At 45.4% G+C, this 21,253-nt stretch overlaps 1 protein-coding gene and 1 long non-coding RNA gene across 9 annotated transcripts in view; one reads left to right on the top strand and one right to left on the bottom strand.

Annotated features, from left to right (window-relative positions):
• The window catches only part of LEF1 (lymphoid enhancer binding factor 1), a 69,859-nt gene that overhangs the window by 1,474 nt on the left and 47,132 nt on the right, over window positions 1-21,253 (top strand). For all 8 annotated transcript variants that reach the window (XM_064417177.1, XM_064417176.1, XM_064417178.1 and 5 more), the window contains 2 exons: window positions 404-467; window positions 1,925-2,058. In XM_064417177.1, the coding sequence (XP_064273247.1) occupies window positions 404-467; window positions 1,925-2,058 (198 nt within the window). The remainder of the gene's footprint in view (window positions 1-403; window positions 468-1,924; window positions 2,059-21,253) is intronic.
• Window positions 10,277-19,780, bottom strand: LOC135298961 (uncharacterized). The gene is made up of 2 exons (XR_010361010.1): window positions 15,333-19,780; window positions 10,277-13,936 (listed from the first exon to the last, which is right to left on the bottom strand). It is a non-coding gene; the product is annotated as an uncharacterized LOC135298961 (long non-coding RNA).

Raw genomic sequence — 21,253 nt, 5'->3', positions numbered from 1 at the left:
TTAAAACATTTCTTTTTTTTTTTCTTTCCTAAAAATCTGCTAAGGAGGGCAACCTGATTTCAATTATTATTTTTGTTATCTTTTTACCAAGAGCGTTTTGACCGCCAGAGCGCCAAATATTTTCCAGAAATGATCCACTTTCATTAAATGCAGGGTGCTTCTGCTAGAAATGCTTTGCAAAGCCATGCAGTTATTCACGTTGTCATAAAACAATAGTTTACACAAATATTTTTGGTACAGTTGCCTTCCAAGCAACTTAGGAGGAAAAAGAAAGATGTTAATCTTGTGCTCTAAAATCCTTTCTTCCTTCAAGAAACTGTAGCAGTGTGTGTGATAAACGAGCATCCATACAATGACTTTTCTTCTTTTTCTTCTTTTCTGATGGTGGATTCCTTGTGGTCAGGTTTCCAGGCAGACTCAAGCACAGGATTCCTACCATGATAAAGGCAGAGAACACCCCGAGGAAGGTGAGACTCACACAGTCCTGTCTTGCAATGTTGTCCCTCTGTGACCTGCAACGCAGTCTTCAAACTGGAACTTGGTTTCTTTTGGAAAACATAAATTTAATATCTTTTGGAGGGAAGGGATGCCAGAGTGTTTTCAAAGCGCATTTAAAAAGGAGACGAAAGTGCAGCGCGTTTATCTTGAGTGACCAAATGGTATTCCAGTTGTTTAGAAACTGATAAGTAGGCCAAATGGATCTTCGCTGAAGAAGTAACTATTTTTAGGATATCACCTTAAATACATCTATCTCTTCACTCATGCAGTGTACAGTTGTGTTCAGAAACCCTATGCTTTTCCCCATTGCCAAAGTCTGTCACTTAAATCTCCTTTTTCAAATCTAAGTATGAGCAGATCTCCTGCAGTTTTTAATGTATCAAGTGTTTAATTTCGATTGAGGAGGACAAAGGAAGTAACAACGTTAATCAAATATCATTTAGGTAGCTGGACACGCATGCATAGAATGTGTGCTGTGAAGGGTGGGAGATTATGTTTAAAATCAAATGCTTATCATCACAAGCTAAACCAGATTATAAATTCCATATAAAGACAGTTCAGTCCTGGTACTTTCCAGGACTCTGTGGCCATCTTCCTCCAAATTTGTAATTGAACAGCCTAAAAGCAATTATGTCCATGCTCATAGAATTTGGGCAGTAATGGGGAGGTGTTCACCTCTCAATAGTTTTCAGCTTTGCATCTTCTTAAACCCTCACTTTCAGGTAGTATCCTTGTCAGGGGGCATGTGGGTGGGAGACCTGTTCACCCAGTTTGCAGGACCTGGACCCAAACACTTATTTTTCCCTACCAAATAGCCTCTCACTGGGCTTCCCTCCTGACTGTAGTACCATGTGTGCCTAACAGCCTCCCTCCCAAATTGTTAGGATCTCCTTCCAAGCCACCCCCTGCCCTTTAATTGTTCCCAGTGAGCATAGTCGGAATGAATTGTTCACTGCACACAGTCTCAGCAAGAGAAGGAAATTATTATATCTAGTTATCACAGCCTTGTCCTCCCTTTCCTAACAATGATGTTGGAAACCCATACTGGCAACAATTCTGAATTGACAAATCCTAGAGGCATGTATAAAATTGGGGAAAACTGCTATGTGACAAATGTGATGTCATTGCTGATGCGTCTACTTTGATTTCAATGAGTACTAGCAAAATTATTTATTTTGAGGCTGTTCTGTATCTTAAACCTAAACTCCTCACCGAGAATACTCACTCCTTTAAGAATTTACTCTTCCTAAAAAAAAAATGTTTTTACAAATTGCTTCATAAAATTTTCTGCCAGCAGTAATTTCCATGAGTAGAAATGTTCTGCACGCAGAACATTTTTATATATGCACAGTACCTGTTTGAGTGCTCTAACTCATGAGAAATGCATATGTGGGGAATAATGTAATCTTTGTTTCATCTTCTGTAGGAAAGCATCCGGACAATGGCTTATACAGCAAGGGACCATCGTACTCTGGCTATTCTGGGTATATCATGATGCCAAATATGAATAACGACCCATACATGCCTAATGGATCTCTGTCGCCACCCATCCCCAGAACAGTGAGTTATCTCTTCCAAAGGCTGCTTTTGGCAAGCTGGGTTTCCTCCTGTTTGGTCTGTTTACAATGGGGTCTTTTGGGTAGCTTCAGTGACGAGGAACGTTGAGCTTCTGCTGTTCAGAGCCTCTGTCCAGTGGAGTTTGAGAGCTCTTAGAGGTGTTGGTCGTGATCACAGTGGAAAAGCTGAGATTAATGTCTGTGAACAGGGCTGGGGGCTTTGTGGGGGGAGCTCTGGTTTACTACTGTAGGATAATGTATGGCAGAATGATGTAAATGCTGTCTTTGTAGTGACTGGGACAGATGTGAATTTTCTGGCTTTAACTCTTCATTTGTTGAGGAAAATCGAGGGCTGGAAGCAGAACTGCTAAAGTTACATGACAGTAAGATCAGAAGATTGGATTTTTTTTTTTTGCTTCAGATGTGGCATTGCTTTTTGCTGATTGATATTTATTTCCACCATCAATTGGTCTGCGTGAAGGCTTTCTCTATCTGGCAACATTGCTTTGAAACATACTCTGTATCTTCAGCCAGAAATTGTGAAATAGTCATTTAGGAATTAATATCAACCATGAGGCAGTAGTTACAGCTTTCCCTTACATTGTGGTGAGCACTGATTCTTCCAGGTTGGTCCCTCTGTTTCCATTGGTGTAGATTAATGTTTGATGGATTTAAATTTACTTTTAATTCTGGATAGTCAATTTCCATTTATTTTTGTAAGCCTCTTGGTATACACATAGAGCAATGGAGAGGAAGTGTTAAAATGAGCTGTGGAAATTATATTAGTAGAACCTGAGTGGAGTGGGAAACAATTTGCTTGTAGGCATCGTGCTGGAAAAATGCCGCTGCTGTTGTGCGTGCTGTGAGAGGAGGAGCTGATGCTGTTACTTCCCTGTGATGAAGCAGTTTTCCCTCTTACTGGCTCCTAGATTTTTTTCTTGGAGGTTTCTGTCATGGCATTGTTTTGCTCTCTGGCGTTCTTGATTTTTATTCAGGACTGTGGCATTTGACTTCAAAAACAAAAGGAAGGGGGCCTGATCTGTGCTGGTAATTTGACAGCAGCGAAACGTGTTAAATTAGTGTGTATTTGGAGTCGGAGTGACAGGGTGCTTTGGCACTGCAAAACACACGGATCTGCATTTGAAAGATGCAAAAACTCATGCAATATATTGCTTTCTACAGCTGTGGGGTTTTTTTGTGTATAAATTCCAGTTCAGAGGCCTACAGCCATATAGGGTGAAGCATGATGATCACAGTCTGTTGATATTTGTTGTTGTAAACGTTGTTCTACATAAAACTGCCTTTTGGATGTATCATAGGGAAAAGCATGCAGCTTTTCAAGAGGGCATCGAGACTCAAAACTGCCCTTTGGAGGACTAGGAAACTTCAGACTTCTCTTTTTTTTTTTTACCCTCTCTTTGCCTTGTTGCCTTCCTAAGAAAGTCCTGAGTGCTGGTGCATGGCTTGGAACAGGAAAATCCAATTTAATTATTCACTGAGGATTTTCTCCATATATGCATGCCGTGGGGCTGCCACTCTTTACAGATCTGGCATCAATGCCCTCAGAATATCATCTTGCAGAGGCTCTTGAGGAACTGCCCTTTGTGGGTGTGGTGGAGGGGAGGAAGGGGGGAAAACGCGTCTTGTTTTTAATTGTAAAGCTGCGTGCTGAACATCTGAGGGGCTAATTCAGTTCCGCGCTGCTCTTGCATGTTACAGCAGCACCACTGTTTCAATAAAACAGTGCTGTTGCAGGGCTGCAGTGTTGACATAAGCCCGGAGTTCTTTCAGTTTAACCACAAGGCTACACGCTTGAGTTATTAAATAATTTTTTTGTTTAATTGAACTGTAATCTTTGCTAGGCTCGTTGCTGACAGTTGGGGTTTAGTGCGCGCAGGATCAGAGCGCGGCATCCCGGAGGTGCCACGCTCGCTCCTCCCGTGCCTTTCCGCGCCGCGCTCGCCTCCGAGGGGTCCCGGCGCTGCCCTCCGGGTTTGCTCTGCCTCCCCTTCCCAGGGCCAGCAGCAGCTGAGATCGGCGAGCACTGGAGGCAGAGGTCTCCCCTGGGGTGTCTGTAGTCCCCAGCCATTTGTGCCTGGTGTGTACCTGCGCCCTGCTATTTGCATGACAAAGGCGCTTGTTGTTGATGCATCTGTTGCCTGGAGGTGTTAGCCAGGATTAAAAAGGCGCCCTGGGGCGCTGAAGCTTTTTTTCCACCTTGGAAGGACCTGCTGACTGCAAACTGCCCCGGGGAAGCACCCCTGGGGAACAGCGTCCAGACACAGGGCAAGGACCATCCTTGAGAAGGGAGAGCAAAGCTTTCCTGGAAAGGGAAAAAAGTTACTTTCATCACCATATGTAGAGAGGGGGGAAAAAAGCCTTTCCTTTTTTTAAAAAAGGAGAATGCCTTAAAAGCTTGCTTTGTAAAATTAAAATCTGTAGTCAGACACAAATTGCCTAATAAACCATAATAATAATAAAAAAGAAGGAAGTCTAATTTCAGTGCAGCTTTTGGAAGGGAGAGGGTGTTTCAGAAGGATTCAAAATCTGCTGTTGTTAAACAGGTCTTGTCTTCCCCATTCTCCTCCTCCATTTTTTTCTTTAATTTTCTTATTTTACTGGCAACTGATTTGCTATTTCCAAGTTGTATTAGTAGGAGCAGGAGAGTGTTAATTGCAAGTTCAGGTGGGAGCCTGGTGCCGCAGTTTGTGTTGTTGTCAGATAGGTGGTGAGTGGCTGAAGCTCAGCGTGGTTCGGTGGCTGCAGGAGAAGTGGCAGGTGATGGTGCCAAACCGCAGTAACACCTGGTGAATGTGCATCCTGTGTGCTCGAGATAGCTCTCGGTGGTTTCTGAGCGTCGCAGGGGTGCTGAAGATGGGAGATGGAGACAGATGTTTGTTTTCTAACGTGTGGGGGTTTTTTCCTTTGGTTAACGAGACTAGTTTTGGGGTGGCAAAGCTTTCTTGACTGTTTGATGGGAACGTGGGAACAGAGGAGGTGACTGAAGAAAGATAATTTCTTCACGTTTTAAATTCATCCAGAAGATAATTTTGGTTTTATTTCTCATTCCCCATGAGTTAAACTTCCTACAGAAAGATGGGGGATTTCTGAAACCTGCCTTTTGTCTGTTGTTATGTGTTCTTGGGGTCTGGGTTTCTTTCTTCCTGGCTCTGCTGCCACTCTGTAGCAGCTGGATGTGTTAAATAGGTCGGAGGATACAATGTATAAACATTTTATGGCAACTTGCACAATGCAGCCTATCTGAAAATGACCAGGAATTCCTCCAAGAGAGTTGGATTGCTAGGAACAAAGCAGGACTAGCCCAAATTTTGGATATTCCTTGTGTGTTTCTGCACGGCAGGGGGTGTGGAGTTAGTTCCCATCCTGAAGAGCTGATGTCCCAGGAGATTCAGAGGATAATATGAGCAGAAGGAAGGATGAAATAGCAAAAGTAGAAGGTAGAAGGTAGGTAGAAACAGCAAAAAGTAGAAATAGCAAAGGAAGGTAGAAATAGCAAAAGTGAGTGGCTATGGAGCCTCAGTGAGAGGGTTTTGTTTCCCTTGCTACATCTTCTGTCCCTCTGAAAGCGGGGCTGATTCACTTGCTTGTGGGGAAATTTTGGAGCCCCAAGGGGAATATATGGAAGCTGCAGAAGGACACAAACCTGATTTTCATTGTATTGTCTTTTCCTGAGAATTTGCTTCCTCTCACTATGCAGTTGTAGGAAATTGCTGGGAGCTGTGGCCAGCTGAAACCTCCCTGGCCCAACATGAAATAAGCTTGCACAGTGCAGAAGTTGTGGCTCGGCTCCTGCTCCCATATCACCCACCACAAACCTTTGCTCTGACTCCCAAGCTGATGTTGGAGCAGGATGCTCTGGGGCTTTGGGCAGCTGTGGTCCTGTCACAGGTGTCTCTCTTCCCTCCACAACCCCAGCCCGTGCCTGAGGAAATGGGGCAGCTGAGGGGCTCCACAAGCCAGAGCTGCTTATCCAACACCGAGGCTCTGCAGCTTCACCCCGCGCAGCGCGCGGCTTTGCAGTGCGGCTCAGTGATGCCGATCAACTCCTTAAATAACTTTGAAATCAAGCACACAGGAGCACAAAAGCTTCCTGGCTGTATGGAAGCAGAACTTGGAGTGTTTTAGCATTTGCCCAGGGAGGAATTTTAGCACTGTTTTCTGAGGAGCTCAGTGAGTCTTGCCAAATGGCAGCGCCGGGAAGGAACAGGAGTCTGCTGAGCCCTAACAGTGGCACCTCATTGCTACAAATGTCTCTCAGCTGCTCTGACTCAAGCATTCACGGCTGGTCAGTCTAAGTTAGTCAGTCAGCCGCTGTGAAACATAAACCCAAGCCGTGAATGGTCATGGGATGAGTTTTGGTGGTGTTTTCTTTCTCCCACTTAATAAGATGGATCCTTCATTTGGAAAAGGGGCAGAAGAAGTTACCACACTGGCTCTAGGTTGTCCTAGTCTAAAGTTTGGTCTGGATGCTCCTGATCAGAGCTCCAGGCAGAGTATATAGTTAGGTATATAGTTCATTGTTACCGTGATCTTTGGCACATAGTGGTGAAGAGAACACCTTTTCAGCTTTTGCTGCCTCCTCCTTGTCACATTGGTGCAATTAGCGAATCTGTGTAATTGTGAGGAAAACAAAATGTTCTTCTGATATGTCAGTGCAGAGGCAGCAATTGTGTGTGTGTGTGGCTTGAGCAGAGGCATTATCAAAAACCCCACCCATTGCAAATCATCAAAGTTGGAGCTTTTGTATAGCAATACATGTGTGTGTTTATGTCCTCAATATCCCTTTTTTTTCTATACATCTAGGAGCCGATTCAATATAAACTTTAAATGGTAGAGCTGCTGCTTACTTTTTAAAGTGGTTTAAGCAAAATGTCATTCCTGTCTCTTTTCCAACTTAATCCCAGCCCAGAAAAAATGTTAATAAGAATAGCTTGTTATGGGCTGCAAGTGCCAAGGAGGATATGGCTCAAGAAGAAAGCCTGAAGCTCCACAGGTTCAGGCATCAAAAGAGGAAAAGGCTTTTTCCAGATAGTTGCAGTGCTGCATGCCTGCAGGCACTGAAAAGCCTGGGTACCGCAGGCCTGGCTTCTCTTGACTACTTAACTTCTGTTTATAGTTAGCGAAAATGCCTCCTGATATGGGAAGGAAATAACCCACACAAAAGCTTTTTACTGCTGCTTAATATTTCTGAAGTCCTATCAGAGGCATGTGCTTTTTTTTCTTTTTTGCTAGTAGTAAAACACCATGTCTCTCAAGAAGACAAAGAGACAAACGTGCAAGAGTCCGTTTTAATACGGACACCGAACGTTTTGCGATGTGAGGTCTGTGTGTGTGTCCTGCTGTGAGCTCCTGTGCTGCTCTCACCTGGATGGACTCTGACCCACTGTCTGTCTGGTTCAAGGGAAACACTGCTGGGAGCCAGGCAGTCTGTCCTCGACCTGGTCGAGTTAGGTTGTCCTCAGCTTCTGTCCCCCCTGCTGCTGCAGGGAAACTGTGTGCTGTGACAGTCCAGCTGTGCAGATATGGCTCCCATTTACCCCAAACTGCCCTGTCCAGGACAGCAGACATTTCTCTCTGAGCTGGTTTTGATTGTAAGACATGTTTGGGCTGAGGACAGTTCTCTATTGCTGTTGGGTTTGGTCCCTTTCTGCAGGACACTGGCATGCTGCTCCTGCCCCGACACTTTGGGATTAGTGTCTCTGTTGCTCTGGCCCTTCTTAAGTATTAGATTCACTTAAGAAAATTGCACTCAGAATAACTTAATCTAGCAACCCAGTGGCTTCTATTTGAGACTTGGATCTTGTGGATATGTTTATTTAGTTTGGGATTCCCACTTCAAAGGAATCTGTCCTCTCAGCAAGAAAGTGATTGAGCACTTAAATAAAAATGTATTCATTGAATCTTTGGGATTGAGCTAAAAGTGCAATAGGGAGTTAACATGTACACCAACTGTGCTAATCAGTCAGGGATTGCCTGCTCTCCTAAAGGGGAAGAAAAGGGGCCTGAACTGCCCAAGGAAAAATGGCTGGATTTCCATGGCTTCTGATAGTGGTGCTGCTTGCTGGGGCTTCAGATGGAGGATGAAGGAACTATAATATCTTTGCCTGTGATCTTCAGAGTTACCAAATCCCTTGTGCAGAAGAGCATTTTCATGGAGCTGAAAGGTCGACTCAATGATTGTTTATTTTCTTTAAATGGCTGTGGATATAGGTAAGGTTGAGGCATAAAATCAATGGGATGAGCTTAGTCAGCAAAAATTACAAGTGTAAAGTTACGGGGCTTCGATTGAATATTTATAAAATGGGCAGCTCAACTTAAAAAGTAAGTGTAGTGCTGTCACCAGCTGTAACACATAAACCAGAGAATTGCTTTGGCTAGGAGTTATTAAGCAAGCCAGAGAGCAGTTAATTCCCAAAAGCATCTGTCTATCCAAGCACTTTCAGTACTCCAGCCCCGCACTTCAAACAGTGCCGCACGAGTCAGCGGGCAGGTCTGCTTCACCCAGACCAGGGCAGGGGAGTGAGTCCCTTGGCAGCACAGGACTTCATGCAAGTGTTTGCTGAGGAGCAGGGTACATGGGCATGTGCTCGTGGTGTGAGGCAGCCCTGGTAATGCTGTTTCTGCAAAGAGCACCAGAAAGCTGCCTGTGTGCCTTTTTTTTTTTTTCATTTTTCCCCCCTTGCTTTCTGAGTGGGGAAGCTTTAAAATAGTTTGAAACAGGCTGGTGCTGCACATCCAGCACAGTGCCAGGCTCTGCACGTAACCAGCAGCCCTGCTCTGAGAAACCTGGAAATTGTGGGAGCTGCAACGAACCTCACAGTGTCAGCACAAGGAGTGAGATCGCATGGAATTGCAAGGCATCATGCTGAAATCTTGTGGATACTGATGACAGCTCAGCTTCCCTTAGCTGACTTGAACAGAGGTGTGGATGGGGTTGCAGTCATTATCTAAAGAAAACTAGTCTGGAAATTGTTTGATTCATCATGTATGTTCAAAAAACAGGGAAAGGGATCATTGGGCTTTGGTTGGGCAGTTTTGTTGGCTCAGAAGTGGAGAGTGATGAACTCTAAAATGCTATCCCTGTAGGCTCTGTATTTCTGAGTGGGCATCCTAGTGACACTGGCTGCTCAGAGCTCTCTGTAACTGGTCACTTAGCTATGCTATGAGGCTCTATTTCTTCAATTTTCTGCCTTTTTCTGTGTTTCAAAACTGTCTCAGAGGTTTATCTTTGTGACCGTCTGTTGTCTCTCCACAGTTCAGGCGTATCTTTTTGCCTTGATCTTTCTTCATCCCTATCAAGTCTTGCATTGGCAAGCTTTGTCTAGCATAAAAAAAAGTACAATGTGGAGGTGATGGTTAAAGGTGTCAGCACTTGTCAAACACAGACCACTGTCTGGGAGAAGGCCTTTTGCCTGCCGATGTGCTAAAACGCAGATAAACTGTGTCCAGCCACGCAAATATGTTTACTTTGTTTAAATGCCACAATCCAGTGATTTGTTGAGTGTCTCCCTGCTCTGAAGTCTGAGGTGCTGTATTGGGTTCAGGAAGCTGCAGTTATGAGTGTTCACTGTGTTTTTCCTCGCTCTTTGTTTTGCTCCCTGCCGGTCCTGTATTTCCATATATGCAGTTTCGTATCATTCCCTTGTGCCCTCACAGTGAGTTCTAGGTTCTTGCCACCAACCCATGTTGCAAAATTCCACTGTACATCTTCTTCAATTAGTTTTTACAGGCTGGCTTCATTCTCACATCTGTGCCTTCTCCTCAATTTAGGCTTTGTGGCAGCTTGTTCCATCCTTGTGGTCTGATCAGCAGCACTTCTGCATCTTAAACTGAACAAACACTTGGGTACAGAAAAGTTGAGGTGAAGCTGGAGAATAGCTGGGCTTGACCCAGTGCAGGGACCCCTCCAAACTGGGGGAGGCTGATTTCTCCCTGAACCTCTGCATGTGAATTAGGCCCTGCCAAGTGTAAAAACTGTCCTTGTGCTCCCATCCAGATCCTCCTTTTCCAAATACAAATGTACATGCAGCTCTCGGGGAGCTTTTGGCAGTGGTGAGGGAGGTCAGGTGTGGGAGCTCAGGGTGATGGGGCAGTGAGGATCTTTAGGAAATCAGACATACATCGAACATACTGGAATACATTTTTGAAAACTCAAGCGATTAAAATAGTTTACCCCTTAGAATGCCCCTTTTTGGCTGCCCTCTGACAGTAGCATGCTGGGCTCTATTTTGGTCTGGTTTTTACTGCCCGATTACCTCCTGCACACAACTGAAAATTCAGCTTGAAAAAATAAGTTTCAAATGAACGTGTTGGATTTGAAAAAATTGTTACTCCAACCCTTCTCTCTTGCGCTTTATTTCGTGTCTTAAATACTCCTGCCATAGGAAGAAAAGGAAGCTGTGCTGGATTTAAAGGCAAAAGAAAAGAAATGAAACTTTAAAAAGCTTAGCTCTTAAGTGTGTGGATTTTTCAGGTTTTGTTGAGACTTTTTTTTTTCCTATCTCAGTTATTTTGAGGGTATTTCTAAGATAATAGTGCAGCAATCCTGTTTTAGATGTAAATCTTCAGAAGGAAGAATTGGAATAGGAGAACCACAAGAAAATGCTAATTTATTAGGTGACTCCCCAGACAGTTTGACAGCAATATTGCAAACACTTTTTTTTATAACTGGCAAATATAATCATCTTATCAGAGTGACCTGTAAGAGGATGACTTCATACTTTGTAATAAGGAAATATTAAGAGACTGTAGAAGAGCTGGTCAAAACACTGTCTTGGAACATTTTTTAGTTCAAAGGTGCTTCCAAAACAACTTGTGTAGGGAGCTTTCCTTCTTTCTTTGACACTTTAAATCCTTCCTTTTATTGCTTTTTCTTTCCAAGGATATGTGTGTAAGTGAGAATAATGCAGGCTAATGGGGCAGAACAATAAATGTTCAGTCGGGAAACGTGGTTGAATCAAAGCCAGTTCAGAAACCCCTGTGTTTGGGGCACAGGCAGACTTCCTAGGAGAAGGAGATCTCAGTGGTGGGTTTGTGAAGCTTGTCTTCTATGACTCTGAGTAAATACAGTCAGATAGTTACACAGTAGTGCTTACTGCACAAAAATGCCCTCCTTCATTAAATGAATCTCTCTGGCCAGCCTCTAGTGGACAAATTATTTTTTCAGGTTCAGTCAGCAGAAGAGCCTACAGGTGGATGTTCATTTTTCTTCTGGAGGTAGTATGTCACAGCCCAGGAGCCCATAGCTGATGTTGGCCTTTCTTGTGTTACCTGTGCTTCCTCTCTCCTTTGCTGGGTTCTCCCAGGAGGGGTTGGCTGGTTAATCCAGTGGCTCAGATTTGATCCTAGGAGGTTAAGCCAGGACTGGCAGAGGTGCCTGTGGTAACAGAAGTGCCGCTGGTAAGTTATAGCTATTTTGGGGCTGGAGGAAAAGTTTGTGCCTGTGCAATTAAGCATGAAATAGGTAAATTCTGTGTATAATTGCCCAGCCTAGAGTGTAGCGTGAGGACGTGACCCGTGGAGATTGCGGTGCATCAGTGACCGCGGGCAGATTCCTGGGAAGTGTCCCTGGCACTGGGGTTATGTGTGTGTTTGTGTGTGTGGATGTCCTCTGCTTCCCCCCACTCCACTCCCAAAAGCAAAGGCACAGTCTGGGAGGAGACTTCTGCAAATGAGGCCCCGAAGAAGCAACATTTGTTCGGAGCCTTAGAGGAAGGTGATGGCAGAGGTGGGAATAAAATCCGTATTTCCTGAGTTCACTTTGGGAATTCACCTGAAAGACAGCTCACTTCTAAACATGTGTTTCTTACGTTGGTTTTAGGTTTTTTTAATGAAAGCAAATGAGAAGTCTGAGAAAGTAAAAACCGAGATGTGTGTGGTGGAGGGAGGGAAAATGAGAAGATTGAAGCCAGTGCAGATAGGAAGAAAGTTTGTGTCAATGCTGGCTGTGCCTGTGTTTCATACCCAGCCTTTGAATGAAGGAGCAAACAATCTACTGAAGTTTCTAAATAAAAGCAAGAAGGGGCCTAAGAGAATTAGCCCAAAAAAGGTTTTGTCAAAAAACAGACTTTGTGTTTTCTCATTTTCCCTCCCTGCCACACAATAGCACCCATATCTTCCCACTTGGCTTTCTGTTTGCTCTCTTCCCTGCAGGGGAGCAGGCTATTTACCCTCAGTATCATTATTTTCACCCCCCACTTTTGTCTCCCTCCCTGTCAGAAGTTCAGTGCAAACACAATTAGATAACGAGCGGGGTGCACTCCCTCTCCTGGGAACCTGCCATTGATTCCCAGCTCCTGCACACAATGTGCTGGGAATGACCAGCCAGGCTTTCTCCGTCAGCTGCCCTGGCACTGGTGTGGTGGGATTTTTGGGGTTTACTGTAGGGATGGGAAGACCTGAGAGCAGCTTTTTGGGATGGCATCTTGGCAGCAATGGCATCTGTCTGCCTCTTCCAGCTGTGGTGGGCACCTGCCAGTGATGTCCTTGCCCTGTGCCTCAGCAGCCTCTGGTGGGAAGAATGGTTTACAAGGAGGTGCTGGCTCATTTGCAGCTGGAAGCTTTAAACTTTTCCCTGAGCTTCCTGAAATATCTTCTATTTTACCACACTACAGTGCAGCCAGGCTGTGTTCACTGGAGCACAGCTCTCAGCTTCCTAAGCAGTGTGCCCCGGTGCTGCTGCCCTGCCAGGGTTAGCCAGGTCATCTGTGGCCTTTTCTTTTGTTTCTTCACACCTCTGTAGCTACAGCTGATACACTGTGGCCACAGCTGGTGGCTGCACGGTCCCCACACCACAGCCACACTTAAAACTCAGTTTGTTGTGGTCCTGCAGGTAGTCACCTCAAAAGGATTTCAGTTCCTGATGTCAGGAGTGGCTGAGGTTGGTTGGCAGGGTCGCTGGCTCTCTCTAATGTGGTTACCAGAGAATCCAGCATGAGGAGAAGCTGTGCCTCTGCTTGGGCACGGAATGCTGCCTGTGCAGGTTATGGAGTGGGCTGCACGGGGTGAAATCCTGGCAGATAGGCTCCAGGTGCCTCTTTTGGGCTAAATAGTGTCTCTTGAATTTCACTGAATAGCTACAAAGTAGGAGCAAGCTTTCGAGAAAAAGTATCAAGTAGCAAGTGAATCCTCTGTAAACGAACACAAAAGTCCCCGGAAGGGAAAAATTAGCAGCAATTACAGTAAAACATACTTTTTCATCATAGTAATGGTTTGATGTTGAAAGGTAGGGTTGCAGCATCATGTAAAAGTTCTTTTTCTGCTGTGTCTTCATAGTGGCGAGTGTTTTGGAGACCTTTGCAATGCTATGCGTGTTGCTTAGTTTTTGGAGGCTGTCATTTGTTTCCAGATACTTGAGACTCCTTGTGGGATAGGCAGAAGTTGATTTAGCTGTCCTGCAGATAATGGCAGCAGATCCCTCTGTTTACAGTGATGGCTTCAGCTCCCTGTATCTTTCCACTCTTTCCTCTGTGTTGCTTTACGAGCATCCCTCTGCTTATCAGAATGAACACCAGAGCCACAAAGAATTAGTCCGGACTTTAAAAAGCAGGCTGTGCAGAGGAAGCAGTAAATTTGTTAGGGATGGCAGGAGAGTAGAGGGAGGAAAAACTCCAAAACCTTGGATTACAACAGAAAAGACTTCTGTCTTGATGCTAAAAAAAATTATATGCTTTTACATCTTGGAAAAGAGCTTGATATGCTTGACTTTAATTTCAGCTTCAGTATGGTTAGTGTGTTAAGGAACAGTCAAAGTGAAAATGAGACAGTTTCCCAGCCTTGAAATGACAGGGACATAAGCTCTGTGTCCATAGGGAGGGAGGCCAGATCCCTTTGCTGTTGTCTTTGAGTCGGGGTTTTAATGACTACAGGGAGGAAAGGAGTGTTAGTACAGCAGAACAAAAATGATACAGCTAAGAGGAAATTATTTTTATTGCTAATACATGGGTGCTCGTAATGTTTAATTCTTTACAGCTTATGCTTTATTTGCACATTCTTCATTCCTCAGCACACTGTAGCGGCAGGACCGTATTTCAAAATTACTGCTCTTAAAGGCTCCTATTCAGAGGTTTTACCATGAATAAAAATATTTGTCAAAGTTGCCCTGGTGCTCAGGCTGGGCAGCGCACACACAGAGTGGTTCAGCTGCTGTGCCCTCCTGGGCTCTTGTTTTTTACATCCTCCTTGTCCTCCCTCCTTTCTGCTGATAGTTTTTTTAAGTTTCCTGGAAATATTTTTTCAGGATAATGTAGATGTACGTTTAATTAAAATTCAGGACAGTCTTTTCTTGATAGAAATTTACTTTTGGTTTCACCAGCAGAGCCAGATGAGGAGAGAGAAGGAGCGTGGGAGCATTTGATGCCCCTGAAAACCATATTGTGGCAAGAGTAGCTTTAAGGCAGCCCAAGAATTGTCTGTATGACTGGAGGAGAGAGAGGCTTAAATAAAGCTTTGTAGTATTTTATACTTTTAGGTCATTATTTATCTTTTTAGATAATTAACGGAGATTTAGTGTTTGCCATGTGCTGTGTGTCTGGTTTAAGGTAAGTGAACTACAAGGAGCTGCAGAGGGGCGACAACAACCTGGGCATCTGCATTATTTTCCCTTGCATCAGGTGCTAAAAGTCACTAAACGTACTGTGAGTCACAATATTTTTTCCCAATTTGACTCGCTTGCCCAATTGTATTTTTACTTCAGCCTTTAGGCTTGAAAAAGCATGTGCATAATCAGTTCATTTTGTGTGGTCTAGGCTATAAAAATGCCCCCTCTGTTCTTTCCATATGAAAAACGTGTTTTTAATTTTGGGGAACTTATATAATTTTCTGTGCTTTCTTTTGTATCTCAGATTAAAAACAAATGCTCCCTTCCCCTAACTTTGCATGTTCCAATTACGGAGTTGTGAAAATAAGTCATCCTTCAGCTTTTGTTACTTTAAAACAGCTATCGGTGATGTCAGAGTCAATACTAAAAGCATTAAGAATGCTGGCAGAATGTAATGCAGCTGCAATCCAACATGATGTTGGAAATGGGGTTGAGAGCATAAAGGCTTTCCATATTCCCAGGGCGCACAACTGCTCGCGGCCTTGGCTTTGATCTCTTCAAAGGCTGCTGCCTCCTCCTAGATGGAGAGACTTGGCTGCCACTCGCTCGCATTGAAAAAAGGCAGAGGTCTCTATTCAGGCAGAAATCAATCACTGTGCAGAAACAATTATGTGTAATTCAACCATCATGAAAACAGGGTGAGATTATGGGTTTGTTACCTGAGTGACTGCGTGGAGATGGGGAGCAGCGGACGCGGGAGTCCTGCTGACATGCCACATCTTGATGACAATTATAGACACATGAATGATGTGGCGGGCGGGGGCGGCAAGATGACAAATGCTGGTCACGCTGTCCAGCAGAGCAGAAAATGAGGTTACAATTGGGAGATAATGTTTGCATATGTAACCATATTTCAGCAAGCTGGGCAACTTCAGGGAATAGCAGAGACTGGCGATCGTAAACAAAGTCCGTGTGTGCCGTGACTATCGGCTTTCCACGATACAGAAATGTGCATGTGCAGTGAGAAACCCCTGTACCACGTCCTGAGGAGCTGCTTGTTTAAAACAGCCCAGAGGCATTTTTGTCCGGGGGTAGGGGGTAGGGAAGAATTGCCTGGGAAAAGGAGAAATCTCCAGAGTCTGGCCCTCAGAAGGCAGAGGAAGCAAGCGAAATCCATCTCCATCCCTCGGTGTCTCGGGACGGGGTGGTATTAACACGGCAGTGAGCGATGGCTGTTCAGCAGCAGCTCTGAGGAGCGCGTCTCTGTCTCCTGCCTTCCCCTCCCAGCGGGGATTTTCGCTGGCCTCATGGCAGCGCATCTCTGAGCGAGAGCATTTCTGCATTTGCATGGTAACATTTTGGCTGCAATAGGCTGTTGGTAGTGTGACGTGATGCTCAAAATATCTTCTGATGTATAATGGCCTCCTTTAATTAAGAACTTTTTTTTTCTTCCCCTGAGTGGTAAGCACTAGCTGTCTCTCTTTAAAAAGGGAACTGGCATGTGCAGTATCTGCCATGAGAATATTTATTTAAAGTATTATTGCTTATAAAGTCTCAAAATAGTTTTCCTCCCCAAAAGGCAAAATAAAACACAGATGACTGATTATAAAATGGTATCCCTGCTCACTTTGGTACACAGGATGAGCTTTACCTTTTATACTGCTCGGGCTTAGACATCAGAGGCGCAAGAAGCTGCTTTGAGTTACAGATCTTCAAACAATAAGTCAAAACAAAAAATCAATCCCTCCAGTCCCTGGGTGCAGTTAGCTAAAGATAAAAGAGAAAAATAAAGTTATGCTAAAGCAGATAGAGGAAAGGAACAGATATGCCAAGGAAACACAGAGGACAAGTGCAGAGTTGAAGTGGGCCTAGTGTGAGCCAACATCAATGAATTTTTATCTTATCAAAAAGTTTTAGGGTTGCCAATTCTTTTCAAACTGGATCCACTCTGCTTCAGGGCTGCCTGAAGCGTTGTCTTCAATAAAAATTGCTTCTCCCTACCCCCCGCATACCTCCCTCTCACTCCTAAATGTAATCACATGCAGGGATTAGGCTGCACCTCACTCAAGGTATGAAACTTTACTGCAGACTTCAACAGTAAATCAAGGACTCTGATAATCTCTTGTTATTACAAATATGAGCTGAGATTTCTTTTTAAGTATTTGGTGAAAGATGTATAATCTAAAAAAAAAAGTAAAACTGTTTTCTTCTGGGGTTATTTCTCCCCTCCCTACCCCGCCTCCCAATAAATTTAAATTACAAAGGAATTTCTAAAATAGGTGTTTTTTTAATTGATTGGAGTTCTTTAGCAGTTTTTCATAGCTCTTTCATGAAAATTTCTATGTCAGTTAACTGCCTTTATTGAATCAAGTGTCTGGTTTAAGCCTTAACCTATAAAGAGGAAAGCATTGCACCTCAGGGTTGTGATATGCAACCGAAATCCCTCTGTTTGTCTCTTCAGGGCTGACATCTCAGGGGTCTAATCAAGCCAAAAAAAGCCTTTTTTTGAAAAGAGGTCTGTTGGCTTTGACCTTTTTCTGTTTTTGTTGCATCTTTTGGGGTGTTTATAATAGGGGTGAGCACATATTTGTGTACTATCAGGAGGAGCTCAAAGTGTCTCTTGGCATCCCTGGATCAGGACAGCTGGTGCTGGTGCCTGGCCATGGGCACATAGGAGGCAGACAGGAGATGGCAATACTTCAAGTAATAGCTACAGAAAACATATCTATCCAACCAAAAGTGAATAATAGACTGAGGTTGTACATTGCCTTCAAAAATGCCTGGAATGAATGGATAGTCAAAGGATTTTGGGAAGTCTTGTTGATGCACGACTTCAGCTCAGTAGCTGGTGTCTCAGGGCCTGTTTCCCTGTCTACAGTGTGGCATAATATCCATTTCAGAGGTGGGACAACAGAGCAGAAGAGGAAGAATAAAGGATTCAAGGTATGCAGATTAAAGAATGCTCAGGCGAGGCTATTGATGTTAGGTCTTGCTCTTCAGTGAGAATTTGAGGGGGCGATTTCAGACAGCTGCCTGGTAAACTGGAGCTGGATCTTCTCACTTCAGGCTGTTGAACTGCTGCCTTTGCTGCTTTGAGAAAAACAGAAGGCACCCTTTTCTACGTGAACAGTTGCATGAGCTGCTACAGAGGTGTTTATGGGATTGTGAACTGAGTGGAAAGAGGGTTAGTGAGCATAGATGTTACTGTGAAATATGGTATGGAATACGTGGCCCACACTGTGAAATGAAATGGTATCTCTAGACTCGTGTTTCAATAAGGTGGAAGTTACTGTAGGTAACTACTTAGAATGAATGTTCAGCCAGCTATTGCCTTAAAAAAAAACACATAAAAATCTGCAGCTAGATAATTATTCCCATTCATCTCTGTGTAGATTACATCCTAAAGATAATATTTTTTTAATTGCTTTAATAGTTCTCCTTACGGTTGTCTTCTTTGAAGTGAGGAGCAGTGTGGCATGATACAACAGCAGCTGCTGCACAAGGAGCTGAACTGAAGCTGAAGGCTGCCCAGCTACAGCTCAATGTTGTGGACCTGCTTTTGTCCTTTACCAGTTTGGATTTCCTTCAGTTCACCTGTAGGTGAAGCCTTGTCATCAGTAACTGTCAGCCTCTCAAAAGAAAAAATATATGGTTTTGGAGGTAAAAATGGGCTTGATACTCACAGTGCTTGGTATCTGATATAATGCCTGCTGACTGGTGTAGTTTTGCAAAAGCCAAAGTGAGAAGACCAGTAGTCCTTGGGATAGCTGATACAGAGCAGAGATCTGCAAAATAATAATGCTGCCCAAAGGAGGAGGATATGTGAGGCCTGTGGTGCATTGTGATCTTTTGTGTCCTTCCTGAAGAATGCTCTGCACAAGCTGTAAAGAGTGTTGGCTGAGTCAGGATGAACTAGGAGACTTACAGGGTGTAAGCAGCCCACTCTGAAATGGAAAGTGCCTTAGCTTGAACTTACGGAATATATTCTGCTTTTTTGTGTGTTTATTTGAAGGATTTGTTGAATGGAAGCAAAGGTTGGAGCAGAGGTGAATGGGAACTGCAATGCTCTGCCTGGCCCCTCTGCCTCTCCTGCCCTAGGAAATCAAGCTTGTACCTAGTAGCTTTGGGAAGCATCAGCCATCTCTCTTTTCCCATTTCAGATATTTTGACTGAAGTATCGAAGACAAATGTGTTGACTGGACCTGGTTCCTCTCAGTGTGAGGCTTTTCTTTCTTTGTCTTTTGATCTGGCCTAGCTGAGCATCGCAGCCATAGCAGCTAATTGACTTAGCCTGTGTCAGCTGGCTGCAGTACAGAGACTCGGTTGTTTCTGCTCTCCCAGTACAGCACGCAGGGGATAAATCCAGTAGCTAAATGCTGTGTCAGGCCAGGATGGAGCCCGGGCTAAATGCAGAGCAAGGGCACGGCGTGGAGGTGTGTGCTGAGGAACCGGGAGCCCCTGGGAAACCTGTGGGATGGCGGGGCAGGCATGGTTTCTCAAAGCTGGCCTACTTGGCCTCTGAAGTAAACACTAATTTGCGGTCTCTTCGTAGGGAGGGAGCAGTCTAATAACGCTGGGATAACTTTCTTGCCAGCTTGTTGTTCAGGGCAGCATTTAACTTCATCTAATTGGGACACTCCGGTTTCAAGAGTCGGCCTACAAAAACGGCAGACAGCCTGAAGGTGCCAGGTGATTTGCTGGGTGCCCACGATGAGAGACACGTGGCTGGGTCCTCTGAAGGGTGACACCGGCTCACTGGCACGAGCAGGCACTTCTGGCAGAGAGGGGGACGGAGCCCTCCTTCCTTGGGAGCGGGAGCATCGGTGGGTGCGTGGGGAAAGGCTCAGGAGCGTGAAGCTGGATGTGGCTGCAGGAGCCAGGAGTGCCCAGCCTGAGCTGCTGTGCACACTTCTGCCCCGGGATGTCTCTGGCAGCAAGGACATCCCGCCGCAGAGGTCTGCCCTGTTCTGTCCCAGTGGAGCCGAGCCTTAAATAACAGGCAGATGTTTGCAGAGCGTGCATTATGGAAATCAGACCAGTCATAACTTGACTGCTCTAAAATAATGCACGTCTCTTTAGAAGAGTGTCGGCTTAGTTTTTTTTGGCTCGAGGCAGAGACAAATTTGTGTGCGCAAGGCAGTGGCCTGTGTGGGGCGGCCGGGGGCCAAGCCGGGCCATTCCCATCCCTCGGGGCACTCGGGCTGTCCCAGGGCGGCACCGACCTGGCAGCACACAGCCCCTGCTCCGTGGGAGGGTTTCGCTCCTTCCTGCTCCTCCTGGCTATTCCCAGCCCCTGCCCCGAGAGAGCTGGGGGGGCCGTGGCAATTAGGAGGTTGCCGAGGCAATTAGGAGGTTGTCGGTGTGGGCCCGCAGCTGCTGATTTGCATGTCTGCCTACATCGGGCAACTTCCATGTTCATCCACATTCCTCCGCGGGGCTGCCAGCGCGTGGCTGTCTCTCAGGAGCTCCTTCCCACGCCCTGGCAGGTGCTGTCCAGCATGTGACACAAGTGCTGTCCCCGGTGCCCCGCGCTGGTGGGCTCAGCTTGGTGGGGCGGCCCAGCAGCGCACGGCAGGCTGGAGACCTGTGGCTGCCTCTCTGAGCAAAGCAGTTGTGGGTAACGCTGCTTTCTCATCAGCACTGGCACAGGGTCACCTGCAGGAGTAATTCTGTGTTAAAACTAAGCCTTAGTCTTGTTGGAAACTTAGTTTATTTTTTACATTTCCTGTCTTTCCGAGCCTCAGGCTGTTCACGTTGCCCTCGAGCAGGTGTTGGTGCTGAGGAAGGAAGGCTGTCTCCTGCTCTCCCTTGGCAGCCTCATCAGCCGGACCTGGAAAAGTACTGAATTAGCTTTATTATGCCACTGATTTGAAGTCATTACTGGTGTAAGCCGATGCAGTTCCATTATTGTTGATGGGATTGGGACTCTTCATGTCACAGGTGAATTGGACTCAATTAACCAAAGCTGTGGTCTTAATTAGAAGCTTGGCTTTCAGTGGCTCCTCCTGGGCCCTGGAGGTGGGACACCCCCTGCCACATCTTGCCACCCCACAGGTCTCAGCGAGTCAAGGGGAGAAGGTGCCACTTTTTCCCATGCAGCATCTGCATGGGCCATGGGGCATCCTCTCTTGTGCTGCACATCCACACAGCTTTGCTCTGTGGGAGAGGAAACCCAGCACAAAATGTGGAAAGTGCAAACCTGCCCCTTTGGGCTTGCCAGTGCAGACACTGGTACCTGTGTTGGGTCAGCTCTGAATCTGTCCCCATAGCCTAAGTAGTCCAGCCAGGGAATGAGCATTTTGCCCTTGACTTGTGAGACAGTCAAGGGTTTTGTCAGATACTTGGCTTGACAGGCAAAGTGGCAGGTTTTGTGTTTTCACTAGCTGACAAGTTTTCAGTGGCCATGCCTGGCTCTCCTGGCACCTGGATGAAGCAACATATCTGTAAGCGCTTTATGGAAAACCTGATACCTGTTATTGCACTTCGAAAAACCCCGGCACAGGGAAGGAATCATCCATTTGTGGGACTGGCCAGCAGCACAGCTCCCAGGGAGGTCCAGGGTCCTGCATCCCACTTGGCCTCTGTGGAACAGGAACCTTTATACCCAGTGACCTTGCAAATGGTTTCTTGCACCCCGTCT

The sequence above is a fragment of the Passer domesticus genome, chromosome 4, assembly GCF_036417665.1.
Source record: "Passer domesticus isolate bPasDom1 chromosome 4, bPasDom1.hap1, whole genome shotgun sequence".
Taxonomy (NCBI): domain Eukaryota; kingdom Metazoa; phylum Chordata; class Aves; order Passeriformes; family Passeridae; genus Passer; species Passer domesticus.
This window is presented reverse-complemented; position numbering and strand designations above follow the sequence as displayed.